The 22169-nt window shown below is 46.9% G+C and overlaps 1 protein-coding gene across 1 annotated transcript in view; it reads right to left on the bottom strand.

The window, feature by feature from the left end:
* Positions 1-22169, bottom strand: part of AMOTL1 (angiomotin like 1) — a 62793-nt gene that overhangs the window by 29274 nt on the left and 11350 nt on the right. Inside the window, exons 3-4 of the mRNA XM_062514390.1 lie at positions 9995-10141; positions 7792-8668 (exon numbers count right to left, since the gene is read on the bottom strand). Coding sequence (XP_062370374.1) covers positions 7792-8668; positions 9995-10141 — 1024 coding nt within the window. The remainder of the gene's footprint in view (positions 1-7791; positions 8669-9994; positions 10142-22169) is intronic.

Genomic DNA, 22169 nt, shown 5'->3' with positions numbered 1-22169 from the left:
AGAGGTGCTCTAGCCCTCTGATCATGGGTATAGTTCTCACACCATCCCTACAGTCCCTCTTTCCTTCTGGTGCTCCTTCTGTGCAAACCTGGCAAGGGACCTGATGCCCACTGTGGGACTTGAATATTCTTTTGCTCAAAAATCTGAACAATAAATAACATCATGAGTGAGGGATGTCACTCACAGTGCAAAGAATGCTCCACAAATGAATGTGAACTCAGTACCTCCTCAATGCTGCTGACAGCCAGTCTGTGCTCATGTGTTTTACCACAGCAATTAATTCAGTTGTGAGCTTGTTCGTCTTTACCGAAAGAAAAGGCACCACTGGTTTTATGCAAGTAAAAGCTCAACTGTTTGGATACAGCTACACCCCTACAAAGACACTTAGTAGCAAGAAGAAAATTTAGATTTGCTGCAGGTACAGATTTTCTCACTTCATTATGGGAATAGTGTAGAGCAATAGAATTAAATTAATCTCCATATCTGAACCAGTGGAGTTACAGCAGTTTTTCATTATGAAGCACAGCAATCTTTGTCCATAGATAGTGGATAGTGTCCACCCTTTAGACACTTGCATAAATTTTTGGCACTGTACTTTTGGGAAATCTGAGCCTTTCATCAATTTAATATTTTCTTGTCACTTTATAGTCTGTCTAGCTTTACACTACAGAGGAAGGAAACACCACAGAGATGTCTATGCTCTTGAACTGCAAATGACTTTTTGAGCTACTAAAGATTTACACCAAATAGCAGCTGCCAGCCACCAGAAACTCAGCAGCCATGGCCGCAGGAGAGATTCTCCAGTGTTTCCCAGATTGGAAACTGAACAGGTATAACTGACTTTACACCTCTCAAAGCACAGCTGTTCAACAAAATTAACATTTCTAACTTTCTTTTTACTTGTTCAATCTGTCCCAATTTAGTTCTGACTTATCCAACTCCAAAATCTCTGACTACATATGCAATAAAATAAACACAGCAATTCACATTAACAAATCATTTGCAAAATATTTGCAAAACATGTGCAAAAATAGGAATGCTATAACATCAGCTTAGTTCCTATCCAAATTCTCATGTAAAGCTCCAAAGAAACGCAGCAATCAGGATTATCCTGAGGTCCTTTGGGCTTAGTAAAGAATGACATTCTCACAATGCTTTTACTGTATTTTAAATGTTGATCTTACTCTGCATTACAGCAGGTAAAAATCTTTCAGCCAAACACATTCTAGTAGAAAATCATCCTTCTTAAAAGCATGTGACAGTGTGACATTACGTGCTTTGGGTATCTCTACAACATTTCAACAACATTTCTATTAAAAACAATTTTTTTGTTGACATTATTGTAGAAGTAGGGCACCCATAAGCTTCTGCAGTGTATTGTAAAGAAAGAAAAAAAGAAAAATTATTTAAGGAAAACAGCTTTTTGAATAAAGAGCACCAGCAGGCAGTGAGGCTTCCAAGGGCTACTGTGCTGGGGTCACCAAGCATTCTCTTTCTTTTCACAGACATAGCTCATGATACACATATAACAGCATACTACCTATAGCTTGCAATACAATGTCTTCAGCAAAATACCTAACAGACTTCACTTTCATAAGAAGTCCCTCAAGATATTGGGGCTGCCCAAGCCCCCACATTTAGGCATGGTCTTACTACTCCTCTTATCCTGGATCACCTGGGAGCAAGAATTACCAAGACAGAGGAGTCTGGGGAGAATTTGTAACTTTATGTAGGAATAAGAAACATAGAAAGGAAAACTAGTAACATCCACTTGCTGTTGATGACCAGAAAATCATAAATACAAAAGACCTGCTGTCGGATAAAGCAGCACAGTATTAGTAATAAAATTAAAATGCCTGTAGATGTTCTGGAAAGGAAATTCCACCTCAGCCTTGCAACAGGTACAGTGAAGCTCTCCCCTGTCTAGGGATGGAAAGGGGCCAGTGTAGGAAGGACTTTGTTTCCAACACATGATGGCATTTACATTCATAATTAAAATACTCTCCTCTAACCTATTTAGCTCATCTTTCTCAGCCTTACTTTGCCTCTAGGGGAGACTGGCCTATTTCATCTTTCAAAGACTGTCCCAAGGAACTTTATCTCACAACTTCATGTATCTTCTGTGGATGGTCTGGCTGAGTCAGCGATGAAAATAAGGCATTTCTGAGGTGCAGTTCTTTGAAGTTGCCTTAGGCTTTACCTTACAGTGAGAATAAAAATGTGTGTGAAATGTGCTTATTCCTGCCCATTGACTGGGAGCCCTCAGTCTGGATACTAACCTCAGACCAGGTTTCATTATGATTTCTGCAGTCACAAAGCAGACTTCAAAGCTATTCTGTCTCACTGAATAACATGGAAGAAACAGTATTATGACCATGCAGGAAAAAACAGTATCCCGGGAAAGTCAGCAAGCCCGGTCTGATGGTCATGGCGCAAGGAAACACAATTATAGATCCATCACAAAATGGTGATACAGAAAGAAATGGGATGGCCCTCATGGTATTCTCTGTCTTATGGAATCAGCAATAGTTGCAGCACCTCATAAACACAAGTGTTTGTTTCAAAAAACATTCTGCAGACTTGACCAACATCTCTTGAATTCACTATTTTGTTGGTGACATTTGTTAGTTCTGGAAAGACTTGACTCAGCTTCTTTGGCGTGATTACATAAAGATTTTGCAGGGCAAAATTAGAATCCAAAAAGAGATATGCTTTATCAAACATATCCTCAGTAGGAACAGGATATTTATTGTATTTCCTCACAGTGATCCACGCTCAGAACAGATTCTCAACATAAGGAAAAGGTGCCTTCCTCAACCTCAGCACTTCTAGAGGAACCAGCTGAGATAATAACAGAGCAGGGTAATAGGAAATGACAAAGCATCACACCAAGCTGTGGAAACAGCTTCATTTCTCTTTCATTTATTTTAATATGAGGCATATTAGACCAGAAGGAGAGGATACAAAGCAAAGCTCCTCTGCAGGGCTGCCAGCATTCACGTCAGATGGAAGCACAGCCTCCAACCCATGCTCACATTTGGGCTATCCTTGCAGAGAAAAGCCAGGACAAGTCAGTTTGGGTGTAACATCCTTCAGCTTGTCCACACTGTCAGCAAACCTGCCTGCCTGGGCTGTCTCAGGGAAGAAAACAAGCTCCTCGTGTCCTGTCAGCAGCCACCAGCATGGCTGAATCAGTAAATATCAACAGGTTGTCTGAAAACAGCAGTAATATGTGTGGGGGGAATAAATACACAAATAACTAGAGAAGCAGCAGACTATTTCAGCAGTTAATTTTAGACTTCTACATCCTGGCAAGGTGGAATTTTGTGAGGCACATTAAAAAAAATTGGATGTATTTAAAAACTGCCCAGATTTGCTCTTTTCATTGATTCTGCATGCTGACTTTCAATGCTCATGGATTAAATCAGAATGAAAAGGTTCCTGCATGGTCGTCTTCTGCACGTACCACAAATTAATTCCCCTCAGTAAGAAGCAGAGTTTCCAGTTCAAGGCTTCGTTTGCATCATACACAATTTTTATTAATAGTGGAGAGAAAGAAATCATTCCAAATAAAAGATACCCGGATCTGACAAGAGCCAGTGGGATCAATGAAGAGGATTCATTGCACCAAGTCGTCAGGATCATTGCTTAAGCAGGACATGGAGAAATAGTACTGACTTGAGCTGGTCCAAGTTCATCCATCCAGGAATAAATGCAGCAAGCTAAAGTACAACGGTGGAAAATACTATCCTGGGCTATGACAACCCTCACATGGCTGACTGGAAAAGAAGCTGTATGGGGAGATCCCAGGGTGCCAACTGCAAGTGTTAATGAACTATGTAAACAAGGAACACTGAGTCAAATCAGAGGTGTTACTACATCTGATTAGCCTCTGGTTCAGCTGGTACTGAACCAGTGTTCAGGTTGGCTTTCCACTGTGAAAAAAAAAGGGGATTTTGACAATAGAGAAGTAAGTACAGGGCTCCAGGCTCCATCTGTTAAACGTATTAAAGGACTGATATCACAGTTCTCCTCACTGTATTTGACAAAGATTTTGCAAAATCCCTGGTAACTAGAAAATACAGGCTGAAACTAAAATGGGGACCTATGCCAGAGATGGCAATTAGCTAGTGGAACAAGGCTGTAAAGGCAGTGATGGATTCTCCATATGGAGATTGTTATACTCACCAGGACTGAGTGTTTCACAAACTAGAATTAACTCATGGCAATGTGCAAAAAAAACAAATTAGATTAGTTCCAAGCCCTTTTACCTAACAAACTGTGACTTTCTAAAGCTGTACCTAAGGAAAGTTAGCAAAGACACCATTCAGGAATAGCTGCACATCTAGGAAAGGAAACGTTTTCTAGATTATTATACTTGGCCAACTTAAAGCATTCAGAAGTTGTGAGTCAGGGCCCCAAGCATCAAGCAACTGGCTTAAAAATACTGACATTTTAAAAGGAAAAAATTGGTTTATTTTTATTTGCCTTCTGGTTGTTTTGTCCTTTAAGCTTCAAGCTCTGCTCTGCAACTGTGATATCCATAAAACAGATGTCACTAAATCTAATTTATATAAATGCTGAGACCACCCCTACATGACATAACTATCAGACTTCTTCAGTAAAACACCGATTACCTAGAAATTCACAATAAAGATTTCACCCTGATGATTATAAAGGCAATGTTTCCTTTAAAACCAGTCATGTGCAAAAGAAAAAGTCAAACCAAAAAAGGAAGTTAAGCAGCAGCTACAGTTATTCCATTATCCTTCAACAGCTCTCTGCCAGCATTGGTCCATTTCCAGCCACACTTCCCTTGTCAAAGAAACACTGTGGGGAAGTGGGGGCTCAGTGACCCTTCAGGTCTTTTCCATCCCTGTTGAGTGCTTTTTCTGGACCAATGCACTCTGTATTTCTCCTCTTTTCTGGAACACAGAAGCGTCTTGTATGGACCTTGTCCAGTGGACACCAGGATGGATGGGATGGGGAGCTAATATGATCAAGACAGAGGGAAGGAGATTCTGGAGTATGCAAGATTTCTGTCTGACCATGAGCAAAGGTCTGTATCCATCAGCTTCTTTTCTCCTGATGAGATGAAAGCTGAACTTCCTCACCTCACTTGTTCCTCTAACAGAAAAACCAGCCTCTCCAAACATTACCCCTACTGTTAACCTTATGAAACCAGGCAGTCCACCATCTCAGCCTATTCTCTCAAGGTCCTGGCAGTGAGCCTCCCCAGAGCACAGGTAAGGGGAGAAGCAGTGAGCAAGTGCAGAGTCACAGGAAGGTTTTGTGCTTGGGAGCAACTCAGGAGTGTAACACAGCCCCCACTTTCCACACCCCACTCCTCCAGCAGGGCTCCAAGAGTGACTGCTGCCCAGACAAATACTCTAGTAAAGACAGGGCTGACATCCCAAAATAGGCAACCAGCCTTTATCCTCTCCAAAGACTGAAATATTTAGCGCAGAGGCCACTTCATGAAATTGCATTTTAACCATCCCAGACGTGGGCAAGCCCATGCTGTCATGCAGCCCAAGATGCATGCAAGGATGCATTGGAGCACAGCTGCTGCAGATAGAGAAATGACAAGTGATGATTAAGCACACTACTAAGGGACTACAGTCACCTCCTAACTGGTTTTGTCAACCAAATCTTCCTGGGTGACAGGACTATGCAGGGATCCTACAGACCATGGGACCAGTTATAAACTGGGATAAGCAAAGAATAAACTGAGTTTATTTCCTGGTTTTAAGTGACAGCAGTTCATAATAATTGAGAAAAAGCCCAGGCAATGAACATTTCAGTGTGCTGAAGGAAAGTGAACATCCCTGTGTTAAAAAATATAGAGAAGCCTGAGATGAGGATGAAGACCACCACTTTGCTGAGACCCAGAGGCTCACTGTCTGACATCTGAATACAGCTAAATGTTCCCCCATCACTGACAGGAACCCCCCCAAAATCCAGGAATCATGTGAAAGGAGCCAAGAATAACCTGAAAATAACCACCTGTACATCAGGATCCAGAACTGCCTTAAATAAAGCTCAAGAGACACCATACACCTTAGAGCAAACCTAGTTTTGGTGAAATCACCCCCAGCCATGCCAACCCCCTAACATACATCCGTACAAGCTTGCTGTCATAGCCAGCAGGGATGGATGCAGACTGAGAAGTATTAAGGCCCTTGCTGAGTTTCAAGAAAGTTACCACTGAAGATTTTTGAACTAAGTGTGCAAAACTTGGCAGCTCTGCTCTGTCATGCTGCCAGTCCTGTGCTGCACTGCATATCCTTTCCCCTGGTGCCCCCATACCTGACAGGAGGGAGACTCCTCCAGCAGCATGCAAAGAAAACAGTACACAAGGGTAGCAGACATGCCCTCTGCAGTGTGGTTTGGGGGTAAACAACATTGCCTTGCCTGGAACGAGCAGTGACCACCATCATGAGCCAGTGAATTTCTCCCCACAGCTGCTGGAGTGAACCAGCCTTTGCTGAGGACTGGCACGGAAATCTGCACTGAATCAAGAGGGTTTCTCAGCACTAACCTTGCTGATCAGGCAACTGGGTAAAGCTCTGGAAGTGGCCCCAAAGGGTTTTCCACTTGATCCCATTGGCATTCCCAGTTAGCTGAAGCACTGCATGCAGCATCCAGCTCCACTTACTTGCACAGACTCAGAACACTCTGTGGTTACTGAACCAGCATTTTGCGAGAGTGATAAAAGCACCCAAAGCAGCTCCTTTTCTGCGACGATGAATCTGCTTGGTGCTAGAGATATTTGTTAGCATCACAAACAACTGCAGGAAAGCGTGGCCCTAGCTGCTTTCACATCAATATAGGTATTTGTTTGTATAAACAGACATTTTTGCTGAGGTCTTAAAAATACCATCTTGCTCTGAAAAAAACTGCATAAACTCCACACAATGGCCATACATGTAGCTGTAGAAAGACTCAATGCAGGCCTGCCACTTGTCAGAGCCACCTTGCTTGCCCCTGTCACTGAAACTACACTTTGAGTTTCTATCTGTCTCGACACAAAACCCATCCTTTCTGCAAACATGGGAAAGCAGAGCATTCCCTCCTGCATTTCATGCCTTACACATTTTGGACAGAAAGAGCCAGGTCAGTTAAATAACATTTTCTTGGTGTCTGTGCTGTGGTAAAAAAACTGTGCAACTAAAAGGTGATGCCAACAAAACCTTTGGGGGTTCTGGGATCAGTAAAGACCCAATGAGGCAGCTTGCAACATGGAAACCGTTCACATTCACACCAAAGGATTCCAAACTTCCAAACCGAACAAAGTAACTGTCTGAGGTCAAAGAGACACAGATGACACAGAGAAACACTTGCATTTAGGTACGGCAAGGAAAAGGAGCTTTTAACACTCCACCACATCTCGGAAGGCAGGACCTGCACCACTCACAGGGATCAGTGCACAGCCAGCAAACACTGGATTATTTCTAATGCGTTTGCAATAAACCTGTGCTCACAGGGAGGCCTGGCATGAGGGGCCCAGTACTGTGAAGGCCCCATGTGAGCTCTGTGGGAAGATTTAAGGAGCACGTAAGTGGAATATAAGTTTATAGAGTCCTCTGGGAGATGCAGGTTCCCCCACCACCCAGGCCTGCCATCCTGGCCACAGGATTTTACGTCCCCGCAGCAGGGTGTGATGTCCCCACCATGTACCTGGAGCTACAGCTCACTCTGGCCATGCCTAGAGAGGCCCAAGCCCCACAGACACCGGCTTCTCCTGGGCAGGACAAGGCGACCCTGCAGGCCCACCCCAATGGCCATTACCTGCTGACCCCGTACTCTGGGGGTGGCTGGTAGCGGACGAGAGCCAGCTCTGCCCGGGCGGGCTGGGGGGCGGCATAGGCGGCCTTGAGGACATCTTGTGATGACTGCTCGCCGTAGAAGAGCCCGTGCTCCTGGCCCTTGCCGCCTGGGGCTGCTGCCTTGCCTTTGTAGGGGTACTCGGGAGGCGGGCCCCGTGGGTCCGTGGACTTGCTGGGTTGTGGGGCTGCCTTGAAACCCTTCCCAGCTCCTGGGGCTGGGGGGTGCTGCTTGGCCCCATTCCTCTCCAGAGAGAGCTGCATGATCCTCTCGCTCAGCGAGCGGACGTGGCCCTGCTTCAGCTCCTTCAGCGCCTCATCCTTATGCGCTTGCCCGCTGTTGGCCCTATTCACTGTCGGCCTCCCCTCCGTCCTGGACTTCTGGCTGGAGGAGCCATAAAAACCCGGTGTGGCGGCGGTGGCCGGTGGCACGGGCTGGCCACGGAAAAACTGAGACTGGGCCTTGGCCTCCTCATAGGTGGGGAGCTCCTCGGTGCTGTGCGGGGCCCGAGGCTGCTTCTCCATGGCAGCACCGTCCCCCTGGTGCTCCTGCCCCTGTGGTTCCTGCCGCCCTGACGGCTGGACCATTGGCAGGTCTTCGGGAGCAAGGTTTTCTGCGGAAGAGAGAGTGCTGGCAGTGCTGTTGGAGGGGCCGGCGCTGCCCGTCGCCTGGTGCTGTATGGCCAGCAGGTTCATGTTCTCGCTGGGGTTGCCATACCTCAGCCGCTCCTGGATCAGGCGCTGCAGGACAGTGCCGGCTGCCACCTCCTCCGCCCCTCGCATCTCCGCCTCTGGCACACGGCGGAAGCTGGGTGGGCGCAGGGTGCAGACGGTCTCCTCAGCTGGACAGGGAGAGAGAGGTGGCCATTAGCTCTGCTGTCCAGGAGGTCTTAATTCCCTCTGCTGTTTCTTCCCTTCCTACATCCCACAATGGTGACCCCGTGCCCAGGATGCATCCCACAGGCAGTGTCCTGCCAGGATTCCCCTGGCAGCACAGGGGATATGGCTGGAAGCCAACGAAGGAGGCAGAGCACTGCTCATCCTCCACCCCTAAACCCTAATTTTGTTTGGAGTGGCCCCTAGGAACACATTCCAGTCCCCTCTCTGGCCTTCTCCTCCATAATATTCCATGTGTCCTGTACCCACAGCTCTGAACCTCCCTCTAAACCAACAAGGGGCACTCCATGTCATGGGGAAATTTGGTATTTTCTAAGTAGGGCAGGGCAGGGCAGGGCAGGGCAGGGCAGGGCAGGGCAGGACAGGACAGGACAGGACAGGATAGGATAGGACAGGATAGAATAGGAGCCCATCTCATCTAATGGTTATCTCATCCCACTGCCTGACCAGTTCAAAGCTCACAAAAAGTTAAAGCATTTTATTAATGGCCTTGTCCAAATGCCTCTTTAAACACTGACAGGCTTGGGGCATTGACCTGTTCTAGTGCTTGACCTCTCCCTGGAGATGGCTCCCACAACTTGCAGAGGCAGCCTGCATGGCAATAGCAACTGCTGTATTTTTGATGGCCGAAAGTGTAAGTGTACTGTGTGCCACAACAAAATAAAATGTAAAATGTGTCACAGAAAAACTGTGAAATGGAACTGATAATGAAATAGCCCTAAAGGTCTAAAAATAATATGTGCTCTGGAATCTTCCTCTAAAATTGTAATTTCTCTTCTGACTGAAAACACTATTTCTAAGGGAGTCAATACTAACTGTTGTAATTTTGCTAGGTCAACACAAGGAAGGCATTATGGTCACAGACGTAAAGCCAGCATTTTTTTAAGAAGCACAGCAGACTAGCTACACATCCCTAACACAGGCTACTGAAGTCATTCAGAGTCAACGGCACCATCTTTGCACTATAAATGCAGTGGAGCTTGCCTGAAGCTAAGCATCTAGAAGCATTTGGACAAGGCTCTCAGGTACATGGTGTGATTCTTGGGGTGTCCTGCAAAAGGACAGGAGTTGGACTTGATGATCCCAATGGATCTCTCTCAACTCGGCATATTCTATGATTTAATCATGGCTGAGACCTTTAGAATCCTTCCCTCCTAGAGCCCTTCAACTCTCTATTACTTGCAAATGGTTTAAACTGCTCAATTTATACTTTGGGAAAAACCTGGAAGTAAATACAGTAGGTTGATACAGAAGTGTGGCCGTGCACTTACCAGCTTTTTCTTTGGCACTGATCACTTCAGCTGTTAGCAGGGACGCTTCAGGCCTACCAGTAAACAACTGGTGATCCTGGTAAAGAAAGCCAGTGTCTTCCAGCACTGGGACAGGGCTGGTAGGCTTGTAACAAACAGATGTGGAGCCTGTAAGAAAGAATAACAGAATGCCAGTAAAGAAACTGTATGAATGACAAAATATGAAGCCATGACTTATGATAGTAGTCAAAAAAAATTTCTTGAGCATAGCTAGGTGCTGAGAAGCCCTCCTGAGTTCAGTAAGCAAACCACTTTTTCAGCCCGCACTTCCCAAATAACATCAGCTCTGAGGAACAAAACACCAAGTCACCAGCACTGTCCCATGCATTGACCCAGCCTGGCCTACAAGGTCCTCCGTCCAGGTACAGAGAAAGATTTCTAAGAGCTAACAGTGAGGAGTCACAAGCTCACAAATCAAGGCATAGCCCCAGGACATGAAACCAACAGAGCCAGTGTAAAACTGAACAAGGGAGCGGGTAAAAGGAATGAAAGGTGAGGACACAGCCACACATTAAATGTGTAGGAATATTTTTACCACAAAATCTGCTCATGAGTAATAGTTTAGCAATACAGAAAATTGCTGAGACATAAAATACAACCAGTGCTATCAAGGGAAAGAGTTTATAAATCATTTTGTCCAGATGTTCTTAATATGGTAAGGAGCAGATGTAGCTGGAGAGCCATGGGAATTTGTGTTGAGACCAACTGCACAGGAGTTGCATGCCCCAGTCCCAGCATCCCACAGACACTGATGGCTGGACTGTGCCGGTTTTGCTAGGACAGAGTCAATTTTCTTCTCAGTAGCTAGCGTGGGGCTGTGTTTTGGATTTCTGCTGGAAACATTGTTGATAACACAGGGACGTTTTAGTCTTGCTGAGCAGCACTTACACAGCATTAAGGCCTTTTCTGCTCACAACTTGGCAAACAACAAGGCTCATCCTAAATCTGTTCTCAGGGGTGCTCGTTTTAACAAGCTGATACAAAATGCATCACAGCAGTGTTAAACCAGGAATGACATTGGCTTGACCCTGTATTTCAAGCCACAACCGACTTTGGCATAATTCTACAATTCAAGAAAGGTACAGACTGTACAGGGTTGAAAGGAGGGCCACAAAGATCATCAGTAGGCTGTAGAACCTGTTCTGTGAGGAAGGGCTGAAGGAGTTAGGTCCTTTCTCCCTGGAGAAGAGCAGGCTGTGAGGAAGGTCTCATCACAGTCTTCCAGCATTTAAAGGGAGGCTACAGAGAGGAAAGAGGCTCTCTCTTCACAAAGACCTACAGTGAGAAGGAGCAGCAAGCACAGGTTGCACTAAGAGATGTTTCATCTTGACATAAGGATGAAACTTCTTACCGTGAAAACAATCACTAACTGAACAACCTCCCCAGGGATATGGCAGACTCCCCATCACTGAAGGTTTCCAGTATGTGATTAGACACTGTCCTAGATAATCTCATCTAAATTGTCTCCTTCCCTCAAAAGGTTAGATGAGATGATCTGTGAGATCCCTTCCAGCCTGGTCTGTTCTACGATTCTATGATTTTTTACTTTATCTTTTTTTCTGAGAATTTATTCATTTTTGTAAAGAGAGGCTCTTTGAGGTTCAAACCTTGGAAATTAGCATCTCCTGGCTGTTCCCTGGCACAAGTTCCCTGGCAAGACAGGCACACAGCAGGCTCACTCTCCACTCACCCCACTGGCTGTCACAGGTTTTAGGCTAAGGGAATGCTCATCAACCTCTAGCACCAGCCACTGCCAAGGACTTGCTTGAGCAGGAGGCAGAGCGCTCAAAGTGGCACTGGTGATGCATCCAGCCATCCCTGAGGGGCAGGAAGCTCACAAGCACAGGGATCCACAGCACCCCACTCTGCAAGAAAAACAGTCATCCACGAATGACCTGGATTTATTAATCCTGACTGCTTGGTTTGCACTCAGCTAACTGCATGCTCCCTGTATACACTACACACGTCATCACTAACCCCATGCAACTGCACGGAGCAAGGCAGCAGGGGGATAACAAGGGGGTAGGATCCAGCCTGTCGTTTCTACAGGCACGAAGATACTATTTTCTTCTGTGCCAAGAGGAGAGGAAATAGGCATTTCTGCAAAATGTTAATGAATTCATCACTTTACCATTCATATTATGCATGAATGTGTATGGCACTTATCTATATTTAGAGAGCAAGAAGGAAAGATTGCTTGCTTGAGTAGATCTAAGCCATATATGTTTGTGAAAACAAGCATAGCAGACTGGTCTGTAAATTGTGCTGATGCTGACACAGACCCAAGGGAAATCTCAAGTATACCAATTCCCAAAATTATTGGCCTATTTTGGTAGAGAATAGGATTAAAGACACCGTTCGTTGCTCCTCCACACACACAGTCCTGCCTTGGAATTTGGAATCCTGTATGTAACCAGTGCATTTCAAACCTAAGCTTGTTTTATGAATAAAAAGTAGATTGGGGTGAAGCAAAGAAAACCTGCACACCCAACAAAGAAGGCAAGCAGCTTCAAAGATTACAGGCAACCTGGGCAGCCAGCACATACTGGCTTGGCCCCACCATTCACCCAAGAAAATTCAAAAGAAATAAACTGTTAGTAAAACTGTATCCTCGCCTTCTGCATTTTGAGTCAGTAGGCACCCTTGGGTCATGGTTTCAAATTTTACAAGATGGAGAACAAAGATGTGGCTTTTTCTTTAACAGGAGCAGAAATTCTCACCTAACCACTTCTCCTTGGTTGTCGTGGCAAAGCAATATTCTACTGAAATCAGGACTGGTAAATGCCAGCATCTGCCAAACTTCTCAGTTTCTGATCTCTGTTACATCAGAGTCAAAATCAAGTAGCACCAATCCAGGCAGAAACTACTGGAACTGTACTGCACCCATGTTGATGTTTTATCATCATAAAATGATGTAATGATGTTTTATTAGGTTAAAAATTATGTAACAATATTTTATGCTCATTCACAGTAGGTTGTAATAAAATGTCAGCTGTACCTGACACAGAAAACCAGTTTCTGTGTAACACAGCAAACACTTGCCAAGAGATCAGTGCTTGGCACACAGCCACAATCCAGATCATGGGCAATAAGGCACCACTTGAAAGCTTAGTGGAACCTCACAAGCCATTTGGAGCAAGGCTGATTTCTTTCTCCCCTTGCTGTCATTGGAGCCTTCCAAATCCCAGCTTCCCTCTCTGAAGGGAAAGCTTTATTACATTCAGCTCTGACATGATGCAAGGCACCCATCCAATGATCAGGCACTTGTTCCTTTCCCAGACCTCCTCATTCCTCTACAATGCTCACCAGAAGAGCAATTTTCATCCCTATAACTGATTCCTGGTGCCAGAGCAGTGATACCCAGCAGCCAGGAATAAGAAGCCAGTTGGGGGCAACCTAGGATGAAGATCATCACCCCGCCAGGGGCATGTCCCTGGGGAATGGCTTTTTATCCAAACAAGACACAAACCACAGCTGCTGCCCTATGTTTTATGATAGCCACTACCAAGCAGAACCAACCTCATCGTGTCTATAGGTGCCTGCAGGCAGCTGCCAGCCGTTCTGAGCCCTCTCCTCTCCTCTCCTCTCCTCTCCTCTCCTCTCCTCTCCTCTCCTCTCCTCTCCTCTCCTCTCCTCTCCTCTCCTCTCCTCTCCTCTCCTCTCCTCTCCTCTCCTCTCCTCCTCAGCCCCAGAAAGCAGCCCAGTCCATAGACATGATGCCTCCAATTGCCATGTATCTAGTGTCTCTTATGGCAAGCTCTGGCCCAGTTAAATTTGGTAGTTGCTCCAGGCCTTCATTTCTGCATCTCTATTGACTCTCCTACATCTAAGTGACTGCCTGACACCAATTAGTTTTCCTTTTCTTTTAGATAAGCATGCATTCTACTGTACAGAACCAGCCATATTATCCTGGAGGTTACTGCACAGCAGTGCAATTCATTTGAAGATTCAAAACTATTTAAATGAATCAGTTGCTAAGATTAACACCAGACAGCCAGCCAGGACCCAGAGACAGTGGAGCAACACTTAAATATTTCCTTTTTCTGATGTGGCTACAGTCTGGTTTTGAAAAGGATCTTAAGTAAACCACATAGAAAGCTCATTGCTGTGACATGAGAGGGAAGCCATGTTTTTAAAGCAGTAACAGCATCTCCATGAAACAAATTTACAAAAACAGTAAGAGAAGATGGCTTTCTTACAGCCAAACTGTACTACTACTCTCGTCTTCAGTAGAACATGAAAAGATGCCAGCTGTGAAAACACAGTTTTTCAGCTGCTATTTAGAGGCAATACCTCAAGGCAGAGCACAGGTAATGAGTTTCTGCATCACACCCCACTGCCCACCCAGGTAACATAATGTGGCTGCCCGCAGCACAGCTCATGCTCTTGGCACGTATGACTCCTCCTCTAGCACCCAAAAGCCACCCAGCCAAACAAAACCACAGAACTGACCTCCAAAAATTCCTCTTTCAATCTGTACCCTGGCCGGCTGGTTCAAAAGAGACTGAGGTATTTCAAATATCATCCTAAGCAATCATCTGAAATTAAGAAGTAAGTAAGGCAGCTTTACACTTTCCTATAAACCCTGCCACAGTACATAAGGGAAGTCCAAAAATGACAGAACAAAAATTACATCATTTCCAAACCCACATCTGTCCTTCTGTATCATAGCTGTGCCAAAAAGGAGTATAAATACCTTATTCCACATCTAAAATATTTTCTCTGCCCTGTTGCTGCACAAAAATCTCAGGTAAAAAAAGGAAGATAATTATTTAAGGAAAATAACTAAAGGACAGTAAAACACTCCAAGGTCCCAGGGGCTGCACAAAGACTGTGCCATGAATTGCCCAGGGTGGACCAATCAGTCCCTGCAGTGGGTCACAGGGACCCTCTGTGGAGGCTGGACACCCCTCCATGTGCATCCTCTCCTAAGCACTGGCCCAGTCTTGACAGCAGGAATTGCAGTATCCCAGGCACTCAGACATGCCACTTTCCCAAATCTGGGAGGAAGATTTGAGTTTCCTTTGGCACAAAAACAAACAAACAAACAAACAAACAAACAAACAAACAAAACTCGCGTGTCTCGCTTCTTGGTTTAGGTTTTAAAATTGGACTCCTCACAGTGCCACAAGTGATGCTTTTGGTACCTCCAGCAGTTCTGGGATTCTTTTGCAGCCACAGCTTCAGTGAAGTGCAGGGGCTCAGGCAGCCACTGGTGATTGCTTTCCATCAGCAGCTCCCCAGTCAATGCATGAGTTTTCTAGGTCACTTCTGGGGTGGCTGACTCATCCTCACACCCCATAATTGTGTAAACCTTGCATCTGCTACTAGGGTTCCTGAGCCCTGCAAGGGCTGAACAAGCATCACTAATATTATTTTCACAGGAGCAGAGCAATATCTTGCAGGACAAAAATCCAAAACACATCATGCACACCAGATGTGAGTGAGCAGCACCTCTCATTTCCCACATGAAAGCAAAAGAAGCTGCACTCCTGTGCCTTGCAGGATTATCAGACCGAGCTACACCTCCACAACTCACCACTCTGGGGAAAGAAATCCTTATCCCAGTATCAGCTCCAGGATCCTCGTTGTGTTATTGCCTTGTTCAAGAAGAGTTCCTGCAGTCACCCATTCTTGGTACTGTAGTTTCACTTTCCAGAAAGTACGTTGTCCAAGAAAGCATGAGCAAGACTAATGGGAATAGGCAATGGAGGCAGCCAAACCCCATCTCTACCAAAGAATTGTGCTAACATGTCCAAATTTAACTGCCTACAAGGATGAACATCCGCCATGAAACTTCAGCATCAAATGCTTATTTTCATATATGCTTCCCTTCAGCAAAAACCAAAGCAGGGGAGAAAAAAACCTATGAGAGAAGCAAAGCAAATGTGCTTTGAAAGCAGCTCCCAAACTTGGCAGGAGATCAGATGGATACAGGAAAGAGTGGAGCCAAGCCCGCCTTCCCCGGGAGATCCCCTCGGATGCCTGCACTTCTCCGCCTTCCCAATGGAAATCAGGTGTGCAAGCCGTGCCCATCACCACTCTTTCATCTCAGATGGTAGCAGGTTTTATAATGCTAGAATAACATGCTGGTTTTTCCCTCAACCCAAGTTCACCCCAGAGGAGAGGTAGGATACAGGCACAGTATTCTCATCACACCTCCAGGTGCCAAACAGTTACCTGGGCATTAACCCGATGGAGTAAGAGATGCATATTCCTTAGGCAGCTGTGCTGGGCTTTGCAAAAATATGTGCATTTTTATGGTCTCTCTACAATATAAGTACATTTGCCTTCGCAGCTACAACACTGAGTCTACATATACAGACAGCCTAAATTTATTCAAAGAATTGAATCAATAATTGAAACTCCTGCTTTGATCAAAGTGCCAGTGGCACAATGATGGCTCATGTCAGCACTGCTGCTCTGAGATGAAAGGATAAGTATTATTCAGAGCTGAAAGTAGGGGAAGAAACTCCTGGTAAAAGAGTGAAATACAAAGGCTGACATGGAGCTCATGAGTGATACAACACTTCTGCTACAGCCACACCACTTGTCAGCCCAGCAACCGTCTGCAGACATTTTCATTACACTATAAATTCTGATTTCCAAGCAATAAAAAAACCTCCAAGATAAAAAATTCATCACATAAATTCTTAGGGAAGGAAATCGTCTTCTACTGGGGGGAAAAAAGCAAAATCATCAATCACCTACAACATACAGACAAGACACTTGTAGAGCAGGAGTTTAAGCCATGATAAATTTTGCTGTACTTACTGCCTTTAAAAATTATCACGTTACAGAAAAGCAGTGGCATGATCAGTGTCCCTTGGATATTTAAGCCCTTCCATTAATTAACCAGAAGTGAAATAGGAACTAGGTCTGTGGATCATTCAGTCTTAGTTTCTTGTCACTTCAAGCAACTGTGTTATAAAATTCCCTTCTTGAACTGAATAAACAGCATCTTGAAGAAGAGGAATTCTTTTCACCCCATTTGGAGGAGGTTTTGGGGTCTCTTTCTCAGACACACACAAATATTCCTCTTGGTTCCCACTCACAGTCACAGACGTTGCTCTTTATCCGTCTATTTTTTTTTTTTTTTGCCAGTGGTGTCCTTTAGGTTAAATAGCTTTCTCCCTGAGTCATTCCCACAAACTTGCAGCGTACAAAGGAGCCTGGGATAAGGACAGAACAAAAATAGTACAAAGGCTGTACAGTACTCTCTAACTGAAAAGGCGGGCATTGAACTCTATCGTACAGATTTCTAGAGATTTTTTCAATTTTTTTTTTTTTTGGAACACAAGCAATAAAGCATCCTAAGGATCCACAGCTCTTCACTTGGTCTATGTGAAGAACTGCTTGTGATAACCCTACACTAAGCAGAGTCTTTGCACAATTCTTAAGTGCCATAACTTAAAGCAAAAAGAAATTAAATCTTCTTCCCACCAGAATATATATTACAATTATGATCCTCCCGTTATTAAATCATTACATTCAATTTACATTCAGTCACTTTCAAAATGCAGAAATTTAATAAAGGTGTTATACACAGAAGTACTAACAAGATAATTGCCTGTAGTTCTTGCTCCCAGATGGTTCAGCTCAGATTTAGAACAGGGAAAATCACAGCAACAGCCACCGCTGTGGAGCCATCATATCAAAACCAGCCTCAAAATGGTGTTGGTCACAAGCAGAGAGGGACACATCCCGGGAGATGGGACATGTCACTAGCAGGGACCCTCTGTCCGTCCCAGGCAGCCATCACAGGGAGGAATTTCACTAAAAGCATTTTAAATCATTAATTCATTAATTAAATTAACAATGTCATTATTTTCCAGCCTGAGACTTGATCACTGGAGTTACTGATGTCTAAAGCACATTTATATTTGTGTCATCCAACATGGTCAGAGCAGATAGTCCCAAGTGCTGCTCAATGATTTAACCCCATGGTATGTGTCCTTGAGACGTGGCATGCCCCTGTAGATCACCCCTCTCCTCAGCTGGTGCTGCCTTGACATGTGCTGTCATTGCCTGGTTTGCACAAAAATGACATGCTACAACTTCAAGATGTGGGACAGACATGCATCAGGAAAACCACAGCCACACACCATGGTGGGACACATGTGACCTGGACAAGGCCACTGGAAGCCAGTGGATGTGCAGGGATACACCTTACTGTGTGGTAAGAGCAAACTCTGCTCCCATATGCACCAATCCAAACCTGGAGCAGCTTCACCAGCTTCTACAGATTTACTTGAACCTTACACCCACAGAAGCATCTCACCTATTCAAAAAGTCACTAGAAGGACCAAAAATGGACATATACATTTCCTAAATGCAATATTTGAACAGAAAAGTTGGCCTAAGAATTTATTTTTTTAGAGGTGATGTTGTTCTTGTTGCTATTATTTTCTACTTCCATGTATTTCTACTTCTGCCCTGAGTGGAAGGCAGGCCATCCCATTTAAAAATTCAGGACACAAATGGGGACCAGATTATATCTATTCCAAAGCTGCCAAGAAGCAACTGCTGTATGAAACCAAAAATCCTCCTGGGATTTTTCTCAAATCTGCAAAATATTCCCGAGCACTAAACTTTCCACTGGGACTATTACATTAGCAGATAGTCTGTGTGTGAAAATCCAAGTATGCAGCCACTCTCCTAATGCTTTCCAGGACAAGAAGGCTGCACAGGGCACACACTCCTGCCTTAGCAGCAAATAACATTTATACCAGATCTGGCCTTTAAAGAGAGTTACGTGTCTATCAGTAAGAAGAAAAGGTACTGTGGGTTCAGGTTTTCATTTCCTGAAGGAAAGCTGCAATGATCAGCAGTAACATCTCCGCATAATCCTGAAACACTCGTGTGCACAGTGTCTGGTTGTACCTGACCCTCCCTGCTGCTGGGATCCCTTTCAACCCCCTTAGGTGTGTCTTTGCTGGAGAAATGCAAAGCCTTTGGCTCTGTGCTGGCGTTTCCTCACAGAGGAGCTCTTGCAAGGAGCACCAGAGCTGTATCCATGCATCCATCCCTCCATCCAGAGACTAATGCACAGAGGGTTTGGACCAGATCGCCGTGGGAGGCCAGGACTTGGAAACTGCCTGTCACTAATCCTGCAGCTATTTGGATTTAGGAGAGGCTACGCATGCCCTTTTGGATTGAAGCTGCCCTCCTCCAGCAGCTGAGTGCTTACCAAAAGAAGAGGAAAAGCCAAGTTTCCCCTCCCAAATGCTGACCAAGAGAAAAGGGGAGCAATGGACATCAGGACAGATGAGAATGGATATGCAGGTGATTGGGGGTGTCCCACTGGCCACACACAGCCTGGGGAAACTGGGAGGCCCAGCCACAGCAACACTGTGGGGCACATATCTTCCCCATTTAACAACCTAAGACCAGCCTCCCCAAATTCATCCCCTCACATCACTGCTCCAGTCATGTCTGGGGATGAGGAAGGCTGGGCAGCACACAGACCCTCCATGCAGGGCCATACCATGCACCCAGCACAGCCCCAGAGACGGTTTTACAGTGGGCTCCTGCCCGGCCAATATTCCCTGCCCTCACCACTTAGACATTTCTTGATAAGGTATTTATAGAGCCCTTGGAAGAGCTTTTCTGGCCACTAGAAATTACTACGTATATATACACATGTATAAAAATAAATATATACACATAGTCTACATTTTATTCATACACAATATACGCAACAGTATATGTCTATATATATGTAAATATATAAAAATACACAAACATGTATCTACATATATATATATATATAATGTCTATATATAACTATATACATGCACACCTGTTAGCAGGAATGGCGCTGCCAGCTAGCTGTGCTCAGGAAAATTCATACAACTCATGTTCACTGCCACCCTTCTCTCAGGAAGCTTTTAGGCTTATTTCTATACATAAAAAGACATAACCTGAACTCAGTGGATGCCCGAGAAGGGCCTTGCAGACCCTCAGCCACCAGATCCTCACCTCTAGTGGCAGCTGCCCACAGCTCCCGGGATGCTCGCACAGCACCAGGAAAGAGAAAAAAAACCCACTCTTTCCATCGAAAGAGGAAAAAGCACAGGCAGCGACCTTCCTGTACTTGAAGCTATGAATCACAAAACCTGGCAGGAGGATTCGGGTTAAATTCACGTCGTGGGGAATTTTTTTCCTTTCAATACTAACTTTTTTTTTTTTTTTATCCGGAGTTTATCTTTGTTCCCTGCATGGGTAGGAAGGTTAAATATAAAACAAAGTTCCCTTTCACCATCCCCCTGCAACAACAACGTGAGAAAGCGCTCCCCCGGTGTAGGAGGCCCCTCCTGCGTGTCCCCATGCACCCGCGGGAGGAGACGGGACGGGGCCGGAGTCCCCCGTGGGTGATCTGGGGCCGCTCCGAGTGACAGCCCGGCTCCGGGGACCCGCGGGGATCGCTGCTGCGGAAACGGCAGCGGCCGCTCCGAGCGCCGCTGGAAACATTCCCCGCGCTCCCGGCCGGCGCTTCCCTCTTCCCGGGAGCGCCGGGGCGGCGGACCCCCGGCGCGTTCCTCCTTCCCAATATACTGCGGACACCCCGCTCTGACCGCGGCTGTTTCGGAGCTCGCCCCGCGCTGCCCTGCCTTCCCGGAGAGGGGAAGATTCCCGGGAGCGGAGGAGTGGGAGCAGCGGCGGCCGCTGGGCTGGCGGCTCGGGTCTAACGGAGCGGCGGGCCAGCTTAGCGCGGACTCGGGGCCAGCTTAGCGCGGACTCGGGGCCGCTCCCGCACCGCCTGCGGGCTCCGCGCAGCCCGGGGGAGCGGCGGGGTGCGCTGGGTCCGGGAGCCGGCGGAAGGCTGCCCAGGCCTTCTCGCATCCTCCCGGGAGGGCGGCGGGGCACGGCAGCACTCACGGGCGGGCATGAGAAGCGACATCCCGCAGCGGCACCCCGCACACCCCGGCGCGCTCCCCGGCACACACGTGGGCACGGGCACCCGCACCCCCGGTGCACAGACACACGTGTGCGCAAGCATGTACACACGGACACGAACCCGCAGGGGGACACACGGACACCGTCCCCTTCCCGCTATTACCTCCGGCTCCACGCCCCGCCGTCCCCGGCAGCACCGCTGCCATCCGCGCCGCTCCCCGCCGCCGGGCGCGCTCCGCCGGCCGCCGCGGGCCGGGCCGGGGCGGGGACAGCCGGGGGAGGGGACAGCCGGGGCGGGGACAGCCGACGGGGCAGGGCCGGGGCGGGGACAGCCGACGGGGCAGGGCCGGGGCGGGGACAGCCGACGGGGCAGGGCCGGCGCCGGCCCAGGCACCTCCCGGCGAGCGGCGTCTCTGCCCGCCCCTCTCCCCCTCCTGTCGGGGATGTGGGGGAGGCACGTTCTGGGGAGGCTTGCAGCCGCGCCCGGAGCCTCTGAACACACCTGGGTACGCCCGGGATGAGCTTGTGCGGCAGCACGGCTGCTCTGTCCCCTGTCTGGGGATGCTCGGGTTCTAAATCCGGACCAAGTGCCGGCACAGGCTCCCTGGTCCCGTGCGGGACTGTTGGTGAGAGTTACGCCGAGTCCCGTGAATTAATCCTGGATATCCTCCTCGTTTCCCCCAGCTCTAGCTTTTCCCTGTGCGTGGAGGAGCCGATGGTTGTTCGTGGACTGACTGGGGATATAATTTCGTTCATAACTTAGCTCCCCGTCCCTTAACTCAGCGCCCCATTCCTGAGCGCAGCCCCTTGCCCTGCTGCCCACCTGCTCCACCACACGTCTTTGTGGTTTGGCACACCAGCTCCACGGGATGAGTATTCATTAGGGCTGGAGTGACCCACTGCTCCATCTCCCCAGACCGCTCCAGCCCTGCTGCCGAGTGTTTGACGGAGGGAACACGGCAGAAGAGCTCCTCTGGTGTTTGCACAGCTCTTCATTCCCATCTCTACAGCCATGTGGGCACAGGCTGAGTCGGGCAGTCCCAACACACCCTGTTCCCAGCACTGCCCCATAGGGTAGGCATCTTTTGGGATGAATGGCACTGCCAGGACACTGGATTTCCCCGTCTCTGTGCTTCAGCCTCTTTCAGTCCAGCAAGCTGCCAGGTGATGCCAGGATTGTCCATTGTATTTGTATTTCTTTCTCTCAGGGACAGATGGTGGCTTCTCCCTCCTCAGT

This window comes from Cinclus cinclus, chromosome 2 (assembly GCF_963662255.1).
Source record: "Cinclus cinclus chromosome 2, bCinCin1.1, whole genome shotgun sequence".
Taxonomy (NCBI): Eukaryota; Metazoa; Chordata; class Aves; order Passeriformes; family Cinclidae; genus Cinclus; species Cinclus cinclus.
The sequence above is the reverse complement of the archived record's forward strand: the minus strand, read 5'-3'. Positions and strand labels throughout refer to the sequence as shown.